General features: G+C 44.5%; 1 protein-coding gene across 3 annotated transcripts in view; it reads left to right on the top strand.

Annotated features, from left to right (window-relative positions):
- Nucleotides 1–411: 411 nt before the first annotated feature.
- Nucleotides 412–26,430, top strand: part of LOC140205010 (tumor protein p53-inducible protein 11-like) — a 32,185-nt gene continuing 6,166 nt past the window's right edge. For 2 of the 3 annotated variants that reach the window (XR_011887728.1, XM_072272066.1), the window contains exons 1-6: nucleotides 412–561; nucleotides 11,097–11,271; nucleotides 12,957–13,015; nucleotides 18,303–18,351; nucleotides 21,347–21,446; nucleotides 22,277–22,378. Coding sequence is in view for 2 of the 3 variants with exons in the window: in XM_072272066.1 (XP_072128167.1) it covers nucleotides 11,143–11,271; nucleotides 12,957–13,015; nucleotides 18,303–18,351; nucleotides 21,347–21,446; nucleotides 22,277–22,378 (439 nt within the window). In the remaining variant the exon portion in view is untranslated. Of the gene's footprint in view, nucleotides 562–4,450; nucleotides 4,552–11,096; nucleotides 11,272–12,956; nucleotides 13,016–18,302; nucleotides 18,352–21,346; nucleotides 21,447–22,276; nucleotides 22,379–26,430 lie in introns of those variants that run through there. The other variant, XM_072272067.1, reaches the window with a different exon arrangement.

The raw sequence follows: 26,430 nt of genomic DNA, 5'->3' as shown, positions 1-26,430 counted from the left end.
TCACCAGCCCAAGACACTCGCTAGTGCAACCCATAGGTTGCAGGATCCGCACGGAACATATATATATTCCTTATTGTAATTTATAGTTTTCTTTGTGTTTTGTAATGTTCTGCTGCCAGAAGACAAAAAATTACACAACATATGCCAGTGATATTAAGCCTGATTCCGTGCAGTCGCCAGCAAAAACAATTCTGTACTACAAAGCTCAATGTACTGGTTCTGCCACATTTGCTAGATTTTTTACTTTACTCCTGACCCCTGAGGTTCTGAGGTGCCAGAGGCTGGCGAAGGTGGACATTTTGTGCCTAAACTCCTCTAACAAGAGTTACCAATCGGATCAGTTGTAGACACTGAACTGCAACATTTGCTTGCACCTCTACTCCAGACTTTAAGGTAATGCTTTGCCTCAGCCTGTCTCATTTGTGCTCTCTCAGTGTCAAACTCTCATTATAAACTGAGCAAGACTAGCCTTGCAAACAGGAACGAGAGATCATTCCAACACCTTAAGTTAACAACCTTCCGGAGAACCCACCAGCATGAATCCCGCTCACAAGTAGAAAGGTACGTACACTTATTTGTGATGTGTTCTTGTTATTTGCATCAAAGATCTGACAAAATTCTAAGCTCCCAGTGGGAGATCCATATAGTTAGCTTAGTGTTTTTCTTGCTCAATCAAACAAGAAGTTGGCCCACATGACTTTGAGATCTATTCCAGGCCACTGCTATGTGGGTAGCTGACGGGGATTTGGGGTCTTCAGCAAGGTGGACAATTTTGTGCCAATCTTGTACAGTATTCAGGGAGAACTGTGCTACTGGCGGAACACCCTTCCTGACAAGATGTCAAACAGAGACACCAGCTGCTCTTTCAGGTGGAGGTCAGCAGTCCTCGGATGCTTCTTCAGACAATTCTTCCTGGTTCCTCGCTCAGTATCACTAAATCAGATTATCTAGTTCTTCCTGTCTGTAGGAGCTTGCTGTGCCTTCCAAAAGCCTGAGACTGGCTGTGATATACACTGCAATATCATAGGATTATCAAATGTACACTCAGTGGCCACTTTAGTACAGGAGTGAAACCCCACTGTGGTCCTCAAGTGCTGTAGCCCATCCAGTTCAAGATTCGACATGTTGTGCATCCAGAGATGTCCTTCTGCACACCACTGTTGTGACGTGTGGTGATTTGAGTTCCTGTCACCTTCCTAGCCATTCTCCTCTGACCTCTCTCATTAACAAGCCTTTTTCACCACAGAACTGCCGCTCACTGTATTGCTTTTGTTTTTCACACCATTCTCTGTAAACTCTGGAGACTGTTGTGCTTGAAAATCCCAGGAGATCAGCAGTTTCTGAGATACTCAAACCATCCCATTTCAGGCCAAAACCCCTCATCTTTCAGATAAAAGGGAGATGAGCAGTATAAGGAAGTGGAGCAAGAGGTGCAGGTGAGGGGTGGATGCAGGTGAGGGGAGGGGTGATAAGCAGATGAAGGGGAGGGTGGGAATAATGACCGGAGCTGGGAGGTGAGACGTGGTGGTAACTAAGGGTGGGATCTAATAGCAGAGAAAGGTGGAGCATAGGGCCAAGTGAGGGACGTGGGGAAGGCAGATGGGAACATTGAGGGGAGAGGAGAGGACCCAGTGGGTGATGGGCAGATGGAGAGTGTGGAGGAGAGGAAAGAATTCGGGTGGGGGGCTGGGGCGGGTGCAGGAAAAGGGACAAAAGGGAAGGAAGTTACCTGAAATTGGAGAATTTTAAAACAATCCAAGATTTTGACTGTCCACTCCTCCACCCCCAGCTCTGCAGATGCTGTCTGACCTGCTGAGTTGTGTGTGTTGCTCCAGACTTCCAGCATCTGCAGAACCTTTTGTGTCTCCGTTTAAATCAGTCAACCCTGCGTGCAGTTGACATCAGGTTTTTCCATAATGGCTATCAGCCCAGTCCGGGGTGGCTCACGAAGATAGCAGTGTAATTGATCTCTCTGACAACTGACACTGGTCTCTGTCAAAGGCTGGCTTCTCACCAGAGGCGGCATTCAACACCAGATAGTGGTGCCACCTTTGGCACCAGCTGCTTCCTCAAGATTACATTTGGAAATTGGATTATTATTGTCACACATACAAAGGTACAGGCAAGGCCTTTGTTCTGCTTTCCATGCATGCAGATATTTCATCACATCAGTGCAATGAGGTAGCACAAGGGAAAACACTGACAAACATAAAGTTTTTCCATTACAGAGGAGGTGCAGTGCAGGGAGACTATGGGACGAGCATCACAAGGTAGATCATGCAGTCAGAAATCCTTTATATCACACTAGGGGGCTGTTCAATAGTCTTACAGCAGAAGCTGTCCTTGAGGCTGGTGCAACATGCTTTCAGGCATTTGTATCTTCTGCCCAAGCAGAAAGGATGACCAGGGTGGCTGGGTCTTTGATTATATTGGCCGCCTCACTGAGGCAGTGAGAGTCCATGGAGAGGAACTTATTTTACAAAAGACCCATCCAAGGTCAGGAGAGGGAAGGGTGAACACCCTGGCTTGTCAGCATCTCAGGGGATCTATCTTGCTGCTGGGACGTAGATGCTTCTATGAGGAAGGGACGCCAGATTCTCTACTTTCTTTGAAGTTTGAGGAAGCTCACCATGTCGTCAATGACAGAGAAGTTTCTGCAGATGTATAGTGGCTGGTATGGGAACTCCAGTACTTAAGAGAGTGATTCACTCAGCCAGCTCCACCTCTGGTCCAGCTCTCATCACCATCGAGGACAAGAGGTGATGTCTCAGGAAGGTGACCTTCAACATTAAGGACTCCCACCACCTGGGCCATAGCTTCGTTTTGTTGCTGCAATCAGACAGGAAGTAAGAATAAGTGAAAAAAGCATCTTTTTCTGCTGCAAGACATAGGCAGTCCTGCTGACAGTCAGCACTTCAATATTCAGAAGTCAAGATTGTTTAATGTTATTTCCAGTATACGGGTGTAACGGCAACAAAATAATTGTTAACACCACACACAAAATACTGGAGGAACTCAGCAGATCAGGCAGCGTCTGTGGAAAAGAGAACACAGTCCTGAAGAAGTGTCTCGGCCCGAAACCGCGACGGTTTACTCTTTTCCCTAAATGCTCCTGGCCTGCCGAGTTCCTCCAGCATTTTGCTTGTGTTGCTTTGGATTTCCAGCATCTGCAGATTGTCTTGTCTTTGTGAAATGATTGTTACTCCTGATCCAATGCAGCAGAAAAAGACAGTAACTGTGCCAAGCAGTGATAAGTGTTGGGATTATCGTCCTTAAAGCGGTAGGGTGGAGTTGCCATCTTGAACCACTGTAGTCTTTCTGGTAAAGGTGCTCCCACAGAGTTCTAGAACTTGCAGACCTGAGATCTCAGAATCTGAATTAGATTTATTATCACTGGCTTGGATAATTGTTTTGCAGCAGCAGTTCAGTGCAAGACATAAAATTGCAAAACTAAATTGTGATGCAGTGTTCATGGATTCGTGGAGTGTTTGTGAGTCAGATGGTGGAGAGACCATGTTTCACTGAATGTGGCTCTTCAGGTTCCTGTACCTCCTTCCTGATGGTAGTAACGAGAACATGGCATGGCCTGGATGGTGAAGGTCCTCAGAGATGGTTCTCTGCAAGCAGTGGATTTTCACACCAGCTGTGTGGCCTGGCCTTTCGCTATCTCCAGGAATGGCCAGGAACGTGTGCTCTGACTTCACCGACTGAAACATTGGGAGAGCAGGCGGTGAGCGCCACTGTCGGAAAAAGGCCCTGGCACTCGAGTGACTCCCCCTCCCATATCTCTCTCCCTCTCTCTCTCTCTCTCTCTCTCTCTCTCTCTCTCTCTCTCTCTCTCTCTCTTACTTGCTGGTGTCCCACTCTCGTCGTTGCTGGAGTGACCTCTCTCTCCCTCAGTGGGCCGGAGGGAGCCTGTCTGAGATTGTGAAGGGCTGGGTTATGGACTGTAGTTTTTGATAGACTCTAGGTCAACATCTCTTTGGGGGGTTTTGCTATTGCTTGTATGTTGGGCCGGGGGGGCGGGGGGGGGGCGGCTTCTGCAACAATTTGGATGCTGCCTTCTTGAGGAGCCGCATCTTGAGATATCTTGAAATTTTAAAAAAACAGGCAATACTGGGAACACTCAGCAGGTCAGGCAGCATCTGTGGAGAGTGAAGTAGAGGTAGCATCTCAGGTCCAAAAGCCTTTGTCAGAACTGAATCAGTAACTCTGGTTCACTTTCCAGAGGTGTTCTCCAACCTGTTGAGTGTTTCCAGCATTTACCACTCTTATTTTGACACAGATTTCCATGTCAGCATGGTCCGTAGCTTGGGCCTGCAGCTCGTGATGCCTTAAACCTGTTTCTCTTGTCCTTCTCGGAGATGTATAAATAGGCGGATTCCATCATTAAGGACCCTCACCAACCGGGACGTGCCCTCTTCTCATTGCTACCATCAGGAGCGAGGCACAGGAGCCTGAAGACACACACTCAACGTTTCAGGAATAGATTCTTCCCCTCTGCCATCAGACTTCAGAGCAGTCCATGAACCCATGAACGTTTCCTCACTAGTAGGTTCTCTTTCAGCACTAGTTATTTACTTTTGTAATACCTCTTATTGTAACTTTTAGTGATGAAGCTGTTCCTAAACTATTGAATGTGGGTGTACCTCTTCCCTGAAGTTAGTAACGAGAAGAAGGCATGTCCCGATGGTGCGGGTCCTTAATGATGGATGAGGCCTTCTTGAGGCATCTCCTCATGAAAATTCACATTCCGATTCGGAATAGTAATTTTATGACTTTGCACTGTGCTGCACAAAAAGAATTTTACCTCACATAAAAGTCAGATGATAAACCTGATTCTGATAACTTTTGACATCTCCAGAATGTCCGAAAGTGCTTCACATCCATGCAGTGCTCCAGGTATGATGTCACTTCTGTAACCTAGGGAACATAGGGTACGAAATATCTACTCACCTCGATCTGGCAGAGTGATAACTATGGGCTCAGCTTGCCTCAGGCCTACAGGCACATTGAAGGAAGCAGGAAAGGATTGTTGTGAAGGTGAGTATTAGGGAGCTTGAAACCAGACAGAACTCAAAGAGGCAGAATGTCTTCACGGTGGGTGCCCTGTTACTAATCCAGCCACCAACTGTGCTGTCCCATGGCTCTATCGAGCATCTGACGCTGTGGGATTTCTCTCTCAGTTGCCTCCAAGAATAGATGAGCAAGGTGGCATTTAGAAATGAGCTTATGAAGAGAAAGCAAGTGACAAAATCACTGGAGGAAAGGCCACAGACAACAAGGGATTTCTTTAGCATTCTTCTTGATATGTTCAAGTCTGGATTAAATCCTCTCTGTGTATACACTGCCACACTTTTCTGAATTATTCTGGTTCTTTTCGTAGCCCCTGCAGCTTTTCTAAGGCACCTTGCTGATGTGGAAGACAAATAATTGTTCTCTTACCCGCCCACCCCCCGACACACACACTTTTCCCCCATTGTTAAATTCCCAGTCACCAGCTTGAGAATAGAAATCCAGGCAGATCTAGATCATCCTCAGATGCTGTGTAACAGAAGACTCTATGATCTAGACACTAGACACTAGACACTAGACAACTACAGCACAGTACAGGCTCTTCGGCCCTCGATGTTGTGCTGACCCATATATTCCTTAAAAAAAAGTACTAAACCCACACTACCCCGTAACCCTCTATTTTTCTTTCATTCATGCGCCTGACCAAGAGGCTCTTAAATACCCCAATGTTTTAGCCTCCACCACCATCCCTGGCAAGTCATTCAAGGCACCCACAACCCTCTGTGTAAAAAACTTACCCCTGATGTCTCCCCTAAACTTCCCTCCCTTAACTTTGTACATATGCCCTCTGGTGTTTGCTATTCATGCCCTGGGAAATAGGTACTGGCTATCCACCCTATCTATGCCTCTCACAATCTTGTAGACCTCTCTCAAGTCCCCTCTCATCCTTCTACGCTCCAAGGAGATAAGTCCCAACTCTGCTAACCTTGCCTCATAAGACTTGTTTTCCAATCCAGGCAACGTCCTGGTAAATCTCCTCTGGACCCTCTCCATAGCTTCCACATCCTTCCTATAATGAGGTGACCAGAACTGAACACAATACTCTAAGTGTGGTCTCACCAAAGATTTGCAGAGTTGCAACATGACCTCTCTACTCTTGAACTCAATCCCCCTATTAATGAAGCCTGGCATCCCATAGGCCTTCTTAACTATCCTATCAACCTGTGCATCGACCTTGAGGGATGTATGGATTTGAACCCCAAGGTCCTTCTGTTCATCCACACTCTTAAGTAAACAACCATTAACCCTGTACTCAGCCTTCTGGTTTGTCTTTCCAAAATGCATCACCTCACACTTATCCGGATTGAACTCCATCTGCCACTTTTCTGCCCTACTCTGCATCCTGTCTATATCCTCTTGTAACCTTCAACAACCTACAGCTCCAACCACAATTCCCCCAATCTTCGTGTCATCGGCAATCTTACTCACGCATCCTTCTGCCTCTTCATCCAGGTCATTTATAAAAATCACAAAGAGCAGGGGTCCCAGGACAGATCCTTGCGGCACTCCACTAGTCACTGACCTCCAGGCAGAATATTTTCCTTCCACTATTACCCTCTGCTTTCTTCCCGTAAGCCAATTTTTTTATCCAAACAGCCAAGGTTCCACTGATCCCATGCCTCGACTTTCTGGATGAGTCTCTCGTGGGGGACCTTGTCAAATGCCTTGCTAAAATCTATGTAGACCACATCTACTGCCCTACCCTCATCAATTTCTTTTGTTACCTCTTCAAAAAACTCAATTAGGCTCATGAAGCACGACCTTCCCTTCACAAAGCCATGTTGGCTACCCTTGAGCAGACTGTACTTCTCCAAATGCTCGTAGATCCTATCCTTAAGAACTCTTTCCAATAGTTTGCAGACTACAGTCTATAGTTCCCAGGATTCTCCCTATTACCTTTTTTAAACAAGGGAACTATATTTGCCATTCTCCAATTCTCCAGCACCTCTCCTGCAGCCAAAGAGGATTCAAATATCATAGCTACTGCTCCAGCGATCTCTTCTCTCACTTCCCACAGCAACCTGGGGTATATCACATCCGGGCCTGGGGACCTATCAATCTACAGGGTCACACACCAAGATGAACAGTAACTGCTACCATAGATTCATTAGCTCAGAGAAAGACACACCTTGTTCTGCCTGAAACTCACTGATCACTGCGAAAGTCCTACCCTGGTCTCTCATTCTTGCTACACTACGCCTCTCTTGTACTCTTGCCCCCTGGAATGCGACAGAGGGCAGGGTTCACTTGTAGACGTCTCCTCACAGTGGGGCCCTGGTGAGTGTTGAGGGGCAGAGGGACCTAGGGGTGCAAATAGATACGTAGTTCCTTGAAAGTGGACAGAGAGGCAGGGTGGTAAAAAACATATTTGGCTCACTGGGCCTTCACTCGGCACTGAGTACAAAAGTTGGAAGGTTATGCTGCAGTTGTACAGGGCATTGATGAGTATTCTGTACAGTTTTGCTTACCCTGTTACAGAAAAGACATACATTGGAAAGCATGCAAAGAGTATGGTAGCATAGCAGTTAGTGTGGCACTTCACAGAGCCAGTGATCGATAAGGACTAGAGTATAAAAGCAAGGATGTAATGCTGTGGCTTTATAAGGCACTGATAAGATCTTACTTGGCATATTGTGAGCAGTTTTGGGTCCCTTAATTAAGAAAAGATGTACTGACATTGGAGAGGGCTCAGAGGAGGTTCACAAGAATGATGCTGGGAATAAAAGGCTTATCGTATGAGGAGCAATTGAAGGATCTGGGCCTTTACTCGTTAGAATTTTAAAGAATGAGGGGTATCTTATTGAAAAATATTGAATATTGAAAGGCCTAGACAGAGTGGATGTGGAGAAGATGTTTCCTAAGGTGGGGGAGTCTAGCACCAGAGGGCACAGCCTCGGAATAGAGGGACGTCAATTTAGAACAGAGATGAGGCTGAATTTCCTTAGCCAGAGGGTGGTGATTCTGTGGAATTCATTGTCACAGGGGGCAGTGGAGGCCAGATCATTGGGTGTATTTAGGGCAAAGGCTGATAGGTCAGAGCATGAAAGGTTATGGAAAGAAAGCAGAAAAATAGGGTTGAGAGGGATAAAAATCAGCCATGATAGAATGATAGAGCAGTCTCGATGGGAAATGGTCAAATTCTGCTCTTGTGTCTTATGGTCTTATGATCTTATGATTGGTGTTCAATTCCCACCGCCGTCTGTAAGGAGTTATGTGTTCTCCCCATGACCGCGAGAATTTTCTCCAAGTGCTCCAGTTTCCTCCCAGATTCTGAAGACGTGCGGGTTGGGGTTATTGTTTTATGGTCATGTTATGTTGGTGGCAGAAGCACGGCGATACTTGTGGGCTGCACCCAGCACATCCTCGGACTGCGCTGGTCATTGACACAAAACATCGCATTTCACTGTTTCGATGTACTTGTAACAAATCGAACCAATCTTTACCTTTATAAGAAGATTTACGAGAATGTTACCAGAACCCAAGGGCCTGAGTTAAAGGGAGAGTTTGAACAGATTATAAATTTATTCCTTCGAGGTGGCGGTGATCTTAGAGAGGTGTATAAAATCATGAGGGGAGTAGAGTGAATGCACTCAGACTTTTTCCCAAGGAAAGAGAATCGAAAACTATGTGACATAGTTTTAAATAAGTTCCAAATTCAAAGAAAGTTTATTACATGGAACATAGGACATAGAACAGTACAGCACAGGAAAACGTCCTTCGGCCCACAAAGTTGTCCCAAACCAAAGATGTTAGTAATCAAACCTAATTACTCCCTTCTGCCTACACAATGTCCATATCCTTCCATTTTCCTCACATTCAGGTCCCGATTTAAATGTCTCTTAAAGATTTCTAATGTTTCTGCCTCTAACGCCACCCCAAGCACCTACCACTCTCAGTGTAAAAATGTTATCATATACAGTACGGTATAAGCTTGAGATTCCTGTTCTTGCACAAAAAAAGAGATACATTAGAATTTTACAAAACAAAACCACAAAGCCTGCCAAGCAACCAATGTTGACTGTACAAATTAAAATAATATTGAGAACATGAGTTGTAAAGAGTGGTTCAAGCTGAGATGGAAAAGATTTGTAAGGGACCTGCAGAGTAATTTTTTCAAAAAAAGCGTGGTGTACATATGGAATGAGCTGGGAGAGGAAGTAGCTGAGGTGGGTACGGAGGCAAAATTTAAAAGGCAATCGAACAGGCACATGGATAGGAAAGATTTAGAGGGATCTGGGCCAAATGCAGGTAAGTGGGCTTGGTCGGGTTGACAAGTTGGGCTGAAGGAATAGTTTCTGTGCTGTATTAATCTACGACTGTGAACTGTAGGGATCTCAATCTAAGACCTTTCCACCACTGAACATGGCAGGAAGAGCTCTTGTATAACAATCCAGGGAGAAGCTGTTTCTGAAACATTGCGTGTGTGTCTTCAGGCTCCTTGAATGGTAGCAATGAGAAGAGGGCACGTCCTGAGTGATGGGGGTCCTTCATGACGGATGATTCCGTTTTGAGGCATCGTTCGTTGATGACGTCCTGGACGTCGGGATACGTTAAAAAGCAAAGCACATTACATTCACAAGAAAGTCTGTGGGTTCTGGAGATCCAGAGCAATACAGACAAAAGGCTAGAGGAACTCAGCAGGCCAAGCAGCATCTATGGAAAAGAGTAGATAGTCAACGGTTGAGGCTGAGACCCTTCAGTAGGACTCATGAAAGGTCTCGGCCCGAAATAGCAACTGTTCACTCTTTTCCATAGATGCTACCTAACCTGCTGAGTTCCTCCAGCATTTTGTGTGTGCTGCACAATACGTGATTTTTTAAATTTCAAAAACATGCTTTATTCAGCAAAAATACGTACAGGGTATACAATGCAATCAGTATCCATCTCATTAAGCCATCAAACCTATATGTACCTTATAAACACTGAGGTACTTTTATTTATGTTCAGCGAGGTGCTGTGCACAGCAGACCGACACACACATTAATGCCTGGATAAGCACATTGATCAATGAGACTGCTGGGAGAACCTCCCTGCCCTTTCGTTAAATTATCTATTACCAGTAAAAATCAAAAGACAACACCTCGCACAGCCCGAAGTGAGGTGTCAGCCTGGATTCGTGCTCCATTTTCTAGAGAGGGACTTGTCTCAGAAGAGAAAGCGCCTTCCTCTGCTGGGTTGTAATGAGAAAGCTTTGCGAATTTATCTGCCCTCATTTCACCCCAGTGAATTAGCATTTCTATTTCTGGAGACCATCTTGGAGTTGCTCGACAACCAAACGGATCCTGGAATGTGGGGACAGAGGAAGGATGGGAGAAGGATAATCAGATCCACAGAACACAGGATTTCTGAATTCAGGTAGCCCCTTCCCTTTGGCACAGAAATTACAGCACGATTGGAAAGTAGCTTGCACAGCACTTTATGCAAAGACTTCAGGGGCTCGTAGCTAGAAGCCTGAATTGGTTTTAGTGTCTTAGTTTTATAAATAATAAAGCAGTACTACATTAAATAATGGATAAATCTTCAATTATTGCTGCATCTCTGGATGAAACATCCCCCTTCGCTTTCTGTCCTCCCTTCCCCTCTCTCTCTCTCTCTCTCTTCCCTCCACCTCCTTCTCTCTCTCTCTCTCTCTCTCTCTGTCCTGCCTCCCCGTCTTTCTGTCTCCTCCTTCCTCCTTCTCTCTCTCCTCCTTCCGCCCTCTCTCTCTCTCCTCCTTCCTCCCTCTCTCTCTCCTCCCTCTGCCTCCCCCCTCTCTTTCTCTCTCTCTCTTTCTCTCTCTCACACCCCACCTCCCATCTCTCCACAGTGTCCCTTTCTGTTAGCCTCTCTCCCTCTTTCTCCACAGTTCTCCCCTCTTCGCTCTCTCCTTCCTCTCTTCCTCCCCCACAGCCTCTCTATCTTCCTCTCTTTCTCTCCTCCCTCCTTCCCCCCTCCCTCTCTAAGTCTCCCCTGTGTTGCTCCCTGTCAGCCTTTCTCTCTCCCTCTCTGTTTTACTGTATCTCTGGTTTGTGTGCTTACAGGAGAGGCTGTTGTTGGTGAGCAAAAGGCAAGAGGGAGAGGGTCAGGATGTCAGCAAAACAAGACAGCCCATTGCTGAAGAAACACAGCCAGTCTGACCTGGTGAGCAGGCTGAAGAGCCGGAGAATCCTTGGTGTTGGTGTGAAAGACGCTGATGGAGAGTTCCATCGATCAAAGGTAATGATGTCCTTGCTAAGGAAGGGTAGAGTAGAGACTTATTCACGGTTTGGTTCAACCAGGACATGGTGATGGGACCTGACTACTGTCCTTCAGGACTGTTTTATTAATGTCATCACGATACATTGAAAAGTTTAGTTCTCCTCCTCAGTCCCTGAGGGAAGAGGAAAAATGTCACACCTTTGAGCTACACTTTCTCCCCTCTATCCTCCCCTAACGTTCAATGAGATTGTTTCCATATTTCCCTGCGGCATAAAAAGAAGACGGTTTAGCTCAGTCGATACCAGAAAACAGAGCAATCTCCTTCCTTCCCCTACTAATCTTCCTTGAAACACTTTCTTCCCACTTTCCCATCAATTCCCTGCAGATTCCACCCCTCATTCACAATCTACAATGACCAATTAACATAACAACCCTCTTTGTGATGTGGCATGAAACGAGAGCACACAGGGGAAACCCACAGACTCACAGGGAGAGCGAGCAGACTCCACATTGACAGTGCCCATGGTCAGGATTGAACCCAGGACAATGGAGATGTGAGGTGATGGCTTTACCAGTCGTGCCAATGCAGCGCACAGCTTAATACCCGATTGCACCTCTGCTGAGTACCATTCGAGTGACCTCTCTGATGTTTCATTTGTGAGAAACTCCAGAAGTGTTTCCCGAAAGAACCATCTCTGACATTAAGGCTAAATTTCATGGCCCCAACCTCACTAACAGCTGAAATTGGAAGCACCAAGAAGGGTTGGGTGCCAATTCCACACACTCATAATGGCACCCAAGTACCAATTTAACATAGTTCTCTCCCTTTCTCTCCATTTATTCTATCCTGCCAAAGCCCTAAAACCCAATGACTTTCAGACCCAAGCAAAAACAAGCACAGTTTCTACATTTTCTCCCTCAAGTCTAAGAGTTGTGGTAAACTTCTAATGAAGCTAAATTTTATTTCCTAAGGCGTGGTGCCAGAACTTTACAGAGTACAGCAGATGTGGTTAAACACGATCAAAACATCCTCCCCTTCCCCACTCATCGTAAAGTCTGAATGTTCCATCAGCTACTTTAATTGAAAAGAAAATCTTATCTAACACGTGTCTTGTTCATGCTGGTGTTGGAGCAGGAGGTTAGTGGGAAATTGCAAGTCGGCAAATGCTGGAATTCAGATGGTAGGGTTATTGAGAGAAGTTGTTCAAAGACTCTTGAGATTGAGTGAAAAAGTTTTCCACTCAAAGTACCCACTGCCTATAGGGGTTTTGGCAATAGGACCTTCAAAGGAGAACTGTGTACGCTTTTGTGAAAGAATTCTTTGGGAATATAGCAGGGAAAGAGGAGGGGATTGATTAGGAGCCAGCACTAACTCAATGGGCTGAATGTCCTCCACCTGAGTCACAATGAATCTATACATGAAATGCTCAGCAAGTCAGGCAGCATCAGCGGAGCAAGGATCAAGGCAGTGACCTTTTATTAGAACTGAGAAACGTTCATTCTAGAGCTGAGATTCCCAGCCTTTCTTATGCCATGGACCAAAACCATTAAGCAAGAGTCCACAGATCGCAGGCTAGGAACCCTTGTTCTAAAGGAAAAGCAGAGAAAAGGGAAGTGGGGAAAAGAAGTTTGAGCACTGGAGAGGTTAAACAATACAAAGAAAAGACTGTGACTAAACTAATATTTTCCACTTTTTGCTACAGATCAGTCAGATGTTGGGGAATGAATTCAAGTTTGATTTCCATGAGCCATTCGGCCTCAGGTAATGAACTAAAATTTTCCAAATTGTGTGTTTAGATTCCCCAGGAGAGACATCTCATTCTAAAGATACATCTTAAATATTCAGGGGATATTTGTGTGGAGTTCTATATAGGTACATTCCAATGAGACAGGAAAGTTATGGGAGGGTACAGGAACTGTGGTGTACAAAGGCTGTAATAAATCTAGTCAAGAAGAAGAGAAAAGCTTACAAAAGGTTCAGAGAGCTAGGTAATGTTAGAGATCTAGAAGATTATAAGGCTAATAGGAAGGAGTTTAAGAAGGAAATTAGGAGAGCCAGAAGGGGCATGAGAAGGCCTTGGCAGGCAGGATTAAAGAAAACCCCAAGGCATTCTACAAGTATGTGAAGAGCAAGAGGATAAGACGTGAAAGAATAGGACCAATCAAGAGTGACAGTGGGAAAGTGTATATGGAACCAGAGGTGATAGCAGAGATACTTAATGAATACTTTACTTCAGTATTCACTATGGAAAAGGATCTTGGTGATTGTAGTGATGACTTTCAGCAGACTGAAAAGCTTGAGCATGTAGATATTAAGAAAGAGGATGTGCTGGCGATTTTGGAAAGCATCAAGTTAGATAAGTCACTGGGACCAGATGAGATGTACCCCAGGCTACTGTGGGAGGCGAGGGAAGAGATTGCTGAGCCTCTGGTGATGATCTTTGCATCATCAATGAGGACAGGAGAGGTTCCGGAGTATAGGAGGGTTGCGAATGTTGTTCCTTTACTCAAGAAGGGGAGTAGAGATAGCCCAGGATGGTAAATTGATGGAGAAGATCCTGAGAGGCAGGATTTATGAACATTTGGAGAGGTATAATATGATTAGTAGTAGTCAGCATGGCTTTGTCAAAGGCAGGTCGTGCCTTACAAGCCTGATTGAATGTTTTGAGGATGTGACTAGACGCATTGATGAAGGAAGAGCAGTAGATGTAGTGTATATGGATTTCAGCAAGGCATTTGATAAGGTACCCCATGCAAGGCTTATTGAGAAAGTAAAGAGGCATGGGATCCAAGAGGACATTGCTGTGTGGATCCAGAACTGGCTTGCCCACGGAAGGCAAAGAGTGGTTGTGGACAGGTCATATTCTGCATGGAGGTCGGTGACCAGTGGAGTGCCTCAGGGATCTGTTCTGGGACCCTTACTTTTTGTGATTTTTATAAGTGACCCGGATGAGGAAGTGGAGGGATGGGTTAGTAAGTTTGCTGATGGCACAAAGGTTGGAGGTGTTGTGGATAGTGTGGAGGGCTGTCAGAGGTTACAGCGGGACATTGATAGGATGCAAAACTGGGCTGAGAAGTGGCAGATGGAGTTCAACCCAGATACGTGTGAAATAGTTCATTTTGTAGGTCAAATATGATGGCAGAATATAAAATTAATGGTAAGACTCTTTGCAGTGTGGAGGATCAGAGGGATCTTGGGGTCCGAGTCCATAGGACGCTCAAAGCGGCTGTGCAGGTTGACTCTGTGGTTAAGAAGGCATACGGTATATTGGCCTTCATCCATCATGGGATTGAATTTAGGAGCCAGGAGGTAATGTTGCAGCTATATAGGACCCTGGTCAGACCCCACTTAGAGTACTTGGCTCAGTTCTAGTCGCCTCACTACAGGAAGGATGTGGAAGCCATAGAAAGGGTGCAGAGGAGATTTACAAGGATGTTGCCTGGATTGGGGAGCATGCCTTATGAGAATAGGTTGAGTGAAATCGGCCTTTTCTCCTTGGAGTGACTGAGGATGAGATGTGACCTGATAGAGGTGTATAAGATGATGAGAGGCATTGATCGTGTGGATAGTCAGAGGCTTTTTCCCAGGGCTGAAATCATTGCCACAAGAGGACACAGGTTTAAGGTGCTTGGGAGTTGGTACAGAGGAGATGTCAGGGGTAAGTTTTTTACTCAGAGAGTGGTGAGTGCGTGGAATGGGCTGCCGGCAACGGTGGTGGAGGCGGATACGATAGGATCTTTTAAGAGACATTTAGATAGGTACATGGAGCTTAGTAAAATAGAGAGCTATAGGTAAGCCTAGTAATTTCTAAGGTAGGGACATGTTCGGCACAACTTTTTGGGCCGAAGGGCCTGTATTGTGCTGTAGGTTTTCTATATTCTATGTTCTATGTTCTATCTCCAGCAGAATAGCACTCCCTCCGGACTGCACCATAACATTACTGTCTCACTACACAAAGAGAAGCTCCACGCGGTTACACAGAGACCCTTCCCTGTCACATTAACAGAAGATCCGCACAATTACCAATCTATTAATGGTAAAGTCACAGAGAGCTTTTCTCATTACTTTAGCATTGTATTTATATATTGAGACACAGCACATAACAGACCCTTCAAGCCACAAACAAAGGAGGCAGTGTACACCTGTTAAAGGTTAGAAGAAATTACTTTATTAGAGTTATATAAAGAATAAAATACAGAAAGAAAGAAGAATGATTCATAAAGTACAGGTTGAGCACCCCTTATCCAAAAATGCAAAATCTGAAAACTTCCAAAATCCAAAAAAAAATTTTTGAGCTTTGACACAATGCCACAAATGGAAAATTCCACGATGGTTCCCAGGTGATGCACTGGTCTTGGTGCAGCACAGACAGTTCTGAGAAGTGACCTCAGATACCCTGAGTGGAGCCCAGTTGACGACAGTTTGTTTTCAGCTGTCATGGTAGTCAGACTCACAGTTGATTACCATCTGTAATTCGCCTATTCTCTGCTCTGTGCTGTGAAGATATTATTAAAAGTGTCAAAAAGGCCATCTGTAACACCTAAGGGTAATAGTGAAAAATAATAGTGGATGCATTTATGCTTATCTATAGCACAAAGTTAAGTTGTTAGAAAAAGTTGACAGCAGTGTAAGTGTGAAGCATCTGTCAGAGAAGTAGGGTGTTGAGGTGACCTGAAGAAACTTTCTTTGCTGAATGTAATGAACAGAAATAATAAAAAATAGTAAAACCCTGTATGAAATGAAAATCGAGGATCTCGAGTGTGTATTGAAAGAGTGGATTTGTCAGCATCAGAGAGAGAGGGAGAAAGAAAGCTGTCAGGCATCTGAGCATCCCTTATCCAAATGCTTGGGGCCGGAAGTGTTTTGAATTTCGGATTTTGGAATATTTGCACCTTATAGTGAGATGTCTTGGGGATGAGACCCAAGTCTAAACACTCTTTCTCTTTCTCTTTCTCCCTCTTCGATCTCTGTTACCAACTCTTAGCACTAGTCATGACCCAGCCCAAGAGGAGATTTCCATTTGCACAAAGATATTACCGCTTTTTATACCTTTCAAGGCCCCTTCAAAAATCTAGCATAACATAAACCCCAGTACTTTGCCAGACCATTATCTACTCACAGTAACCCTCACACTAAGTTCTCAAAACATTGTTGCAGTCTGGCTCTTTTGTACTTCCTAAAAGTTCAAAGTCCACAATTCAAAGTAAATTTATTATCAAAGTACTGTACACATATACAACGCTGAGATTCATTTTCTTGCAGGCATACTCAGTAATCCAAGAACCCTAATAGAATCAATGAAAGACCACACCCAACAGGGTAGATAAACAACCATTGTGCAAATACAAAAGAAAAATAATAATAAATAAATATCGAGAACATGAGATGATTCCTTAAAAGTGAGTCCATTGTTTGTGGGAACAGTTCAATGATGGGACAAGCAAAGTTAAGGGAAGTTAACCCCACTGGTTCAAGAGCCTGATGGTTGAGGGGTAATAACTGTCCCTGAACCTAGTGATGTGGGTCCTGTACCTTCTTCCTGATGGCAGCAGTGAGAAAACAGCATGACCTGGATGGTGAGGGTCTCTGGTGAATCAGAATCATAATCAGATGAATGTTGCTTTCCTGTGACAGCATACTTCTGATGGACTGGGCCATACCCACTACTTTTTGTCAGATTTTCTGCTCATTGGTGTTTTTATACCAGGCTGTGATGCAGCCAGTCAATATACTCTCCACCACACACCTATAGAAGTTTGTCAAAGTTTTAGATGTCATTCCGAATGTTCAACTTCTAAGGAAGCAGAGGTATTGAGTGCTGAGCTGTAATCGATAAAGAACATCCTGATGTATGCATCTTTGCTGTCCAGATGTTCCAGGGTTGAGAGAAGAGCCAATGAGGTGGCATCTGCTGTGGGTCTGAACATTCTCACATCCCAGACTAACACCATTTTGTATACAAACTTCCATTTTGCATTAAGCATTTTAGCATATAGCAAGGAAGAATCACTTTTAATTCTTTCTTTATATAGCTGGCAGGAGAGAATCCTTCCGTGTTTCATTAATGGTAGGTCCACACTCCTGCTGCAATAGGGAACATCTCAGGGCCTGCTCCTGCTGCACAAGCTTCCGCCCAGCTGATGGGATTCATCAACCAGACTCATCACCTGCAGCCTACTTAAACCCAGCTCTCATCCACAGTCCTAGCTTACTCATCGAACTAACCAGCCTCATCCAGTAGCTCCTAGAATTCACTCTCCCTGTCTAGAGTTTACATTGTTGCCTATTGTGTTTAGTTTCTGTTCTCTCATTTTGTGGCCCCTCATGGGTTGTTATTTCCGGACTATTACTAAAGTAGTTATTCGCCACTGAACTGTCTCCTCTGCATTGCTTTTGGGTCAAGTCTCCTGTACATTTCCCGACATATGAGGCCCTCCACCAGTCAAGTTCAACCTTGGATGTTGTAGCCCAGCCCTCTATGGGATACGCGAGCCTGGGCAGTGCGATATGGAGAGCAAGCTGTTGCCCATGTAGCAGGCTCGCCTTCTCCACACAACTGATCAATCCAAATGAACAGCAGAGACTGACACAGTTTGGTGTCATAAGAGTTGCCGGTCAGTGTTGAACTCAACGTAGGACTGTCTTAGGGACTCCAGCTCTGGATTTTTCCTTCGGGTTTAGCAGCGGAGGTTTGAGATCAGAGTTTTCCCTCTCCTACATGAGCTGCCAACCACAGCTGATGAGCCCTATCTGTGCAAAGCGACTGGTTTTAAGGCACCAGTAACCCGCCTTTGCCCCTTCTCCTGTCAGTAGAAATGGCTGTACCGGGATAGTAGTGAAACCACACATGAAGCCAGGAACTGGACTTGATTTTCTGAGGCTATTTGAGACACACGTTATTGAGAGCATTTATTAGGTAGTGGGAGCTTAACCCCATCTCCCCCCACCAGCTATAACCTTAAGGAACCTGATGTTTATCCTATTGAATGAAGTACGAAGTATTGGTAGCCCAAATAACCTAACACCATTGTATTGCTTCTCATTACAGGCACTGGCAATTCATCTCTGCACTCGCATTCTCTGCCATTGGAATACTGGTCTGTTCACATGTTTTATTTCAAAGCTTTGTTTGTGAGCTACGATTGCAATTGGGTTTCTTGAGCCAATAGTTTTATATCTTTCAAAGCTTAGAGAATGTGATCAGGAAACATAAGTAGATCAGCCATGATGGAATGGCGGAGCAGACTCAATGGGCCGAATGGCCTAATTCTGCTCCTAGGTCTTATGGAAAGGAATCTATTTATGTCTTGAGAAACAGTGTTTTCATTCAGGATGTCATCTTCAGGATTTACCTGTTTTGTGTTATTCTGTCCAAATTCAAGATGGTTTATTGTCAGTCTTCAGTACACTAGTGTAAAGGAGAACGAAATGATTGTTACTCTGGATCTGATGCAGCATAAAAAGCACAGTGAGCCAAAAAACACAGTGAATATAAATGTAAACACAATTCTGTGCACAAGTAACTGTTCAGCATGGCCGAATATACACTTCCTTGCTAACTGCAGAAACTAGAGCCGGAAGGAATTCTTTTGGGAATGGAGTCTCCTGCTTGTATGTGAAAGGGTCACTCCTACAATAAAAATTTGATTTAAGGACTCTTCCATCTACATTGTTGTGGCTGCACGTTCAACCACATCCTCAGCTGTAGATGTGGTTAACACAAGTTTCTCCAGAGTGTCAACATAAGCAAGTCTAGTCCAGCTTTCCAGTGTTAATGGTTCCTTCTTTGAGGATCATCACATGGTGGAGAGACTTATGAGTTCCTAAGATCCCAAGAGTGATGCTGTCTGAAGCTTAGCTCCTGGTAGATCACTTGTGGAGATAAGGTCAAGGGGGAGGTTCCAGATCAAGAGAGATACAACCAAGAGCTCAACAGTGGAGCTGATAACACATGACAATGGCAGTGAGAGCTGAAACAGTGAAGGGTCGCCATGCCACTGGAACCTGGCCCCAATCTGTCAAGCACTGAGTGGTGGCTGCCCGTGCTTTAGCCTCCACACATTGAGCAAAATTCACTCACAAATATTCTCCATTAAGGGAATCCACACTAACATCACGGTGATGTGGATCCCGGATCAGACCTGAGGACCCACCAACAGACAACCCCCTTTAGAGAACATGGTACTCAACTCGAGTCATCCGACTACACTGAGGGAGCACTGCAGAGAGTTGCTCTCTCTGATGAGACTTTACACCTTCACTGCACCCTCTGTTGAAGTTTTTTCTGCAGAATCAGCTTCCAACCTGACCCCACCACTAGTCTACTTGCATAAGATGTTTCATCATTGCTTTGGAAATACCACTTATAAGTTTCTAGTTAATACCATAGATATGGGCCAGGGCCAGTAACATCATCAAGGATCCCACCCACTCTGCTCATAGACTATTTGTCCCACTCCCATCAGACAGGTGACTACGTAACATCCACGCCAGGACCACCAGACTAAAAATAGTTAAAAAGCTGTAAGGCTGATCAACACCTCCAGCCACTAACCCACCCACCCCTCCACACCCCCAACCATCACTACTTTATCATTTCCTGTCAGTCATCTTATGTACAGACACACCTGTGCCTAGTGTCACTTTATGGACATACAACCTATGTATACAGTATAAGCTATTTTGTGTATTTATACTTACTGTGTTTTTTTAATATTGTGTTCTTTATCTTATTCTTTTTGCTGCATCAGATACAGAGTAACAATTATTCTATTTTCCTTTATACTTGTACAAGAAATGACATTAAACAATTTAAAATCTTGAATCTGAAACAATCTCGAAACTTGCTGTATTTTGTAGAAGCTTGCATTCATCTAGACTCTTTTTATCGTAAATCCTGCTTTTGAATCTGATCATTCCTTAATGAGAGGTGCCTGGTCACACTGCTTAAATCAATAAACCAGTAATTTAGACATCGATAATCTAGAGACTGAGCTCAAATACCATCATAGCAATTTCAGCCTTTAAATTCAGCTAATTATACCAAATAAAAAGTTAGTCAGTATACTGAACATGTAAAGATAAAGATTAAAGATTGACTTTATTTGTCACATGTACATTGAAACGTGTCATTTGCATGGAAGACCAACAGGATCGGAGGGTGGGCATCCTGCAAGTGTCGAACGGCTCAGGAACCAGCATAGCACACCCACAATTTACCGAACCGGATGTCTTTTGGAGTGTGGGAGGAAACTGGACCAGCTGGAGGAAACAAGGAGAATGAACAATCTCCGAACTCCCAGTCATTAGCGTTGTAAAGCATTACGCTAACCACTATGCTGCCAAGCCACTCTGGATGTAACCCAAGTTATTCTTTCATCAGGAAAGAAAATATCCACATTTTATCTGGTCTGATCTAAGTGTCCAAACATGGAAGATTGAGGGGAGATTTGATAGAGGTATACAAAATTATGAGGGGTATAGACAGGGTAAACGCAAGCAGGCTTTTTCCACTGAGGTTCGATGAGTCAATAACTAGAGGTCATGGGTTAAGGGTGGAAGGTGAAATGTTTAAAGGAAACTTGAGGGGGAACTTCCTCATTCAGGGGGTGGTGAGAGTGTGGAACGAGCTGGCAGCGCAAATGGTGGGTGTGGGTTCAATTTCAATGCTTGAGAGAAGTTTGGATAGGTACATGGATGGAAAGGCTATCGTATGGGTGCAGGCCGATGGAATTAAGCAGCGAAATGGTTCGGCACAGACTAAAGGGTTTGTTTCTGTGCTGTAGATGCTACGACTTCATGGGTTGGGAAATAAAGGTCAGTCTTACCAGCTTGTTAATGAATTTTTAAAAATTGTCAATCCTACTTCAACGTCCTAATTCCAGCACCCTGTGTCCCTCCTGGAAGAGCACTTTGTTACCCGAGGTCTGAGGTTCTTGTACCCAGGGATGAGAAAAGGTGTGGAGAGCCAAGGCACAGTGTCACAGCTGAGTGGAATGGGCATTTCCTTGATAAAAGGAGAGGAGTGGAAGTTAAAGGGTTCCTCGGCCTACACAGCTTGAGATTTAACCAACCCTCTCCCTCTTCATTTAGGCCCTGGCATTTCCCAGAACACTGCATGGCTGGCTATTCCAGGAAGAGCACAGCCGATCCTGTGCTATGAACCTGAGGTTCCACGGAGGAGCATTGCTCAGTAGGTTCCTGATCGTAAATCAGAATCTGAATCAGACTGTGCCTTTTATCCCCGTGATAGCTCTCCTCGGCCTGGACCCTGTTCCAGCTGTTACAGACAAAACCCTGAGTACAACCCTCCAGGCAGGACGAAGAGACTGGCTCAATAAGCAAAGTGTAGGCCGAAGGGGGAACGGAAGAGGGGGAGGTACCTCGAACAGTTTCCAGCTGTAAGTGTAAGAAGGGTTGGTTATACAGACTGAGACAGATCCCTCATGTGAAGTAGGCAGACAGGTAGACAGATGTAGATACATAGAGATAGATAGGTAGATAGTGGGAGAGAGTGAGAAGGAGAGAGATGGTGAGATGGATATAGACAGATAAGGAGGAAGGGAGGGGAAGAGACGGATAGATATAGATATATAAGGAAGGAGGGAGAGGGGAGAGATAGAAAGATACAGATAGATAGATAAGGAGGGAGGGAGAGGAGAGATAGATATATAAATATAGATAGAAACACAAGAGGTTGGAATCTGGAGCAACAAACTCCCTACTGGAAGAACTCAGCAGGTCGAGGGGGAGGGGAGTAATGAATTGTCCATGTTGAAGTCAGATACATCAATTCAGAATGAATAGCATCCAAATTCCAACAACAGGTTGCTTGTTGTTAGATAGGTAAATAAAAGGAGAGACAGACACAAATGTAAATGGAGATGGCCATTTCCTATATCTATCCATCGTTATCTCTTTCTCCATCTTCTATCCAACTCTATATACACAACTGTTTTGTTACATTTACTGTATACTTTGGATTTTAAGATTTCTAAAACTGAAATATTTCTTTGATCCAAGGTATCTCCCTGATCCTCTGGCATGCTGTGTACACAACTGAGAAGGCTGTCGTTCGATGGGCGCTCCTGGCGCAGACCTGTTACTTTGCTGTGGGGTTTCTGGGTGTGTATACCGGGGTTTGTTATCCCTCCCTCCAGGGGTGCAGTACTCCGTCCATACGGCCGTAGGAACCTCAGCCTCTCCTCAATTTCCCAATCATAGAGTCATAGAGCACTAGAGCAAAGTAAAAGGCCCTTTGGCCCATCTAGTCCATGCCGAGCTGTTACTCTGTTTGGTCTCATCAACCACACCCCTCCCATCCAGGTACTTATCCAAACTTCTCTTAAATGTTACAATTGAACCTACATCCACCACTTCCGTTGGCAGCTCTTTCCACACTCAGTAGGTACATTTAATGTCAGAGAAATGTATACAATATACATCCTGAAATTCTTTTTCTTCACAAACATCCACGGAAACAGAGGAGTGCCTCAAAGAATGAAAGACAGTTAAATATTAGAACCCCAAAGCCCCCCTCGGCTCCCCACTCACATGCACAAGCAGCAGCAAAGCAATGACACCCCCCCACCCCCATCAGCATCAGCACCCCCTCCCACCAAGTACTCATGCATGCAGCAAAGCATCAATAAAGACACAGACTTGCAGTACCCCAAAGACTACATTGTTCACCCGGTAATTCAACATACCACAGGCTCCCTCTCTCTCTCTCGCCCTAATAAGGGGAAAAGAGGTGTCCCCGTTTCACAGCGAGAGGGGAGACGTAACAAACAACTCGCTGATTTACGATGTTAAAAGTCTGCTGTGTCACTTTTCTGAGCTCTGCGCCCAGAGAGTCAACTCCAGAAAAGCCCAGTTCTCTGGACGCACAACCCCCAGCTGCTAACCCACTGCTCCCGATGTTCCGTGTTCTCCCATGATGCTTCAGTCAGGGGCACCGGCCTAGAATCAGATATGTTCAGATATGTCCCCTCAGGTTCCCCTTAAATATTTTATCCTTCAACTTTAACCCTTGACCTCTAGTTCCAATCTCAGCCAACCTTAGTGGAAAAAGCCTGTTTGGATTTGCCCTGTCTATACTCCTCAATTTTGTGTACCTCTATCAAATCTCCCCTCAATCTCCTACGCTCCAGGGAATAAAGTCTTAACCTGTTCAATCTTTCCTGTAACTCAGCTCCTTGAGTCCCAGCAACATCCTTGTAAATTTTCTCTGCACCCTTTCAATCTTATTGATATCTTTCCTATCAGTCTGATATCAGTCCTCATAAGTCTGGGGTTAGTGAATGGTCTGTGAACTTAAGGCAGCTTCTCCAGGGTGTTATTAAATTAATTAGAATTACAGTACAGGCCCTTCAGCCCACAGTGTTGTTGTACCAACCCATTAGCCAACTTTAAGACAAACTCCATAGTCCTCCATTTCTCAATCACCCATGTGCTTATTGAAGAATCTTTAAAAATGTCCCTAATGTATCTGTCTCTATCACCATGCCTGGCAGGGCGTTCCACGTACTCAAAACTCTCTGTTTATAAAGACTTACTCCTGACATGCCTCTATACTTCCTCCAATCACCTTACAAATTATGTCTCCTTGTATTAGGCATTTCAGCCCTGGGAGAACATCTCTGGCCATCCATTTGATATATGCCTCTTATCATCTTGTACACCTTTATGACCTCTCATCCCCCTTCACTCCAAAGAGGAAAGCCACAACTCACTCAGCGTAGCTCTCTAATCCAGGCAGCGTTCTCTGCAGCCTCTCTAAAGCTTCCACATCCTTCCTATAATGTGACTACCAGGACTGAACCCAATACTACAAGTGTTGACCTGAACAAACCAAGCTGGCATTCTAGAGGAGGTACTGAGAAGGTACTGCCCTGCCAAATGTACCATCTTTCAGAGGAGCCATTAGACAAAGGTGCCGTCGCTCTCTTAGGACCCGGGGCAGTGGTGGTTGCCGTCACACCTTTGTCAGTGTTTGCCTATCACTAAATCAGGCTCATGGATGATAATTATCTTTGCAACTCGTGGGAGGCTGTTTTTTACTGTCTTTCCTCCAACTGAACATGACTATCTGTCAAAAATACTTGACTAAGCAGCTCTTTGAGATGAGAAATAATGCATAGTTTATAAGTAATATAAACTTAGAGGCCACTTTATTACAGTAGGCATGTCCCGTTCTAATAAAGTGGACATTGAGTTTGTGGTCTTCTGCTGTTGTAGCTCGTCCACTTCGAGATTCGACGTACTCTCTGTGTATTGTGCATTCAGAGATGCTCTTCTGCATACCCCTGTTGTGATGCGTGGTTATTTGAGCAATTGTTGCCTTCCTGTCAGCTTGAATCAGTCTGGCCATTCTCCTCTGACCTCTCTCATTAACACGGCATTTTCACCCACAAAACTGATGCTCACTGGATGTTTGTTGCACCATCCTCTGTACATTCTGGAGACTGGTGTGCAAGAAAATCCCAGGAGATCAGCAGTTTCTAAGATAATCAAATCACCCCATCTGGCACCAACAATCATTTCATGCTTAAAGTCACCTTGATCACATTTCTTTCCCATTCTAATGTCTGATCTGAAGAACATCTAAACCTCTTGCCCATGTCTACATGCTTTTATGTATTGAGTTGTTGCCACATAATTGGTTGATTAGAATTTGCATTAACAAACAGGAGTACAAATGTAACTAATAAAGTGACCACTGAGTGTATAAGCCTTCAAGGCAAAAATAAAACTTGCTGGAAAAGTTGCTATGAAGAGAAGTGTGATAGTTTTAGAAGAAAGGAAAATGTTCATAACAAGGAAAAGACTAGTCAAATGTAATGTGGGTTCCTTACCGATGGAATTCAGACGAATTATAATGGTGGATAAGAAGACATCAAAAAAATCTCTTGAGTCTCCTTTCATGGAAAGCGATGAGGAAAGCCTTTCAGAAACAGCGGGGAACAGGAGGCTGAGAGTAAATGACAAGCACAAAGGAATTAGCTTTAGTGACAAAGCTAATAGTGAAAACCCTGGATTTCCTTCAGGCCCTCTGGATTCTTCCCACTGTCCAAAGACGTCCTGGTTAGTAGGTTAATTGGTCATTGCAAATTGTCCTGTAAATAGATACAACTGTAGGGGACTAACAATCCACGTATATCACTCTATAGACCCTATATCAGGGGTCCCCAATCTCAACATGTCTTTTACAGTTAGGGTTGCCAACTTTCTCACTCCCAAATAAGGGACAAAATTAGCAGTCAAATATTGGGACTACCATGACCATGAAACCTTGCGCAGGAACTTGTGTGCGCATGCGTGCACATATGTGACGTGCCTATTTTTTTTCTTCGCAAGTTGGTTTTGGCTTAATCTTCCCGACTATACTGTACATATATTATTTCTAGAAACTATAGAAACCATAGAAAAACTACAGCACAGAAACAGGCCTTTTGGCCCTTCTTGGCTGTGCCGAACCATTTTCTGCCTAGTCCCACTGATCTGCACACAGACCATATCCCTCCATACACCTCCCATCCATGCATCTGTCCAATTTATTCTTAACTGTTAAAAAAGAACCCACATTTACCACCTTGTCTGGCAGCTCATTCCACACTCCCACCACTCTCTGTGTGAAGAAGTCTCCCCCCCGCAATGTTCCCTTTAAACTTTCCCCCCCTCACCCTTAACCTATGTCCTCTGGTTTTTTTCTCCCCTTGCCTCAGTGGAAAAAGCCTGCTTGCATTCACTCTATATATACCCATCATAATTTTATATACCTCTATCAAATCTCCCCTCATTCTTCTACGCTCCAGGAAATAAAGTCCTAACCTATTCAACCTTTCTCTGTAACTGAGTTTCTCAAGTCCCAGCAACATCCTTGTAAACCTTCTCTGCACTCTTTCAACCTTATTAATATCCTTCCTGTAATTTGGTGACCAAAACTGAACACGATACTCAAGATTCGGCCTCACCAATACCTTATACAACTTCATCATAACATTCCAGCTCTTATACTCAATACTTTGACTAATAAAGGCCAATGTACCAAAAGCTCTCTTTATGACCCTATCTACCTCTGATGCCACTTTTAGGGAATTTTGTATCTATATTCCCAGATCCCTCTGTTCTACTGCACTCCTCAGTGCCTTACCATTTACCCTGTATGTTCTACC

The sequence above is a fragment of the Mobula birostris genome, chromosome 11 (assembly GCF_030028105.1).
Source record: "Mobula birostris isolate sMobBir1 chromosome 11, sMobBir1.hap1, whole genome shotgun sequence".
In the NCBI taxonomy this organism is placed as follows: domain Eukaryota; kingdom Metazoa; phylum Chordata; class Chondrichthyes; order Myliobatiformes; family Myliobatidae; genus Mobula; species Mobula birostris.
Note: the sequence above shows the minus strand (reverse complement) of the source record. Positions and strands in the feature narration are given on the sequence as shown.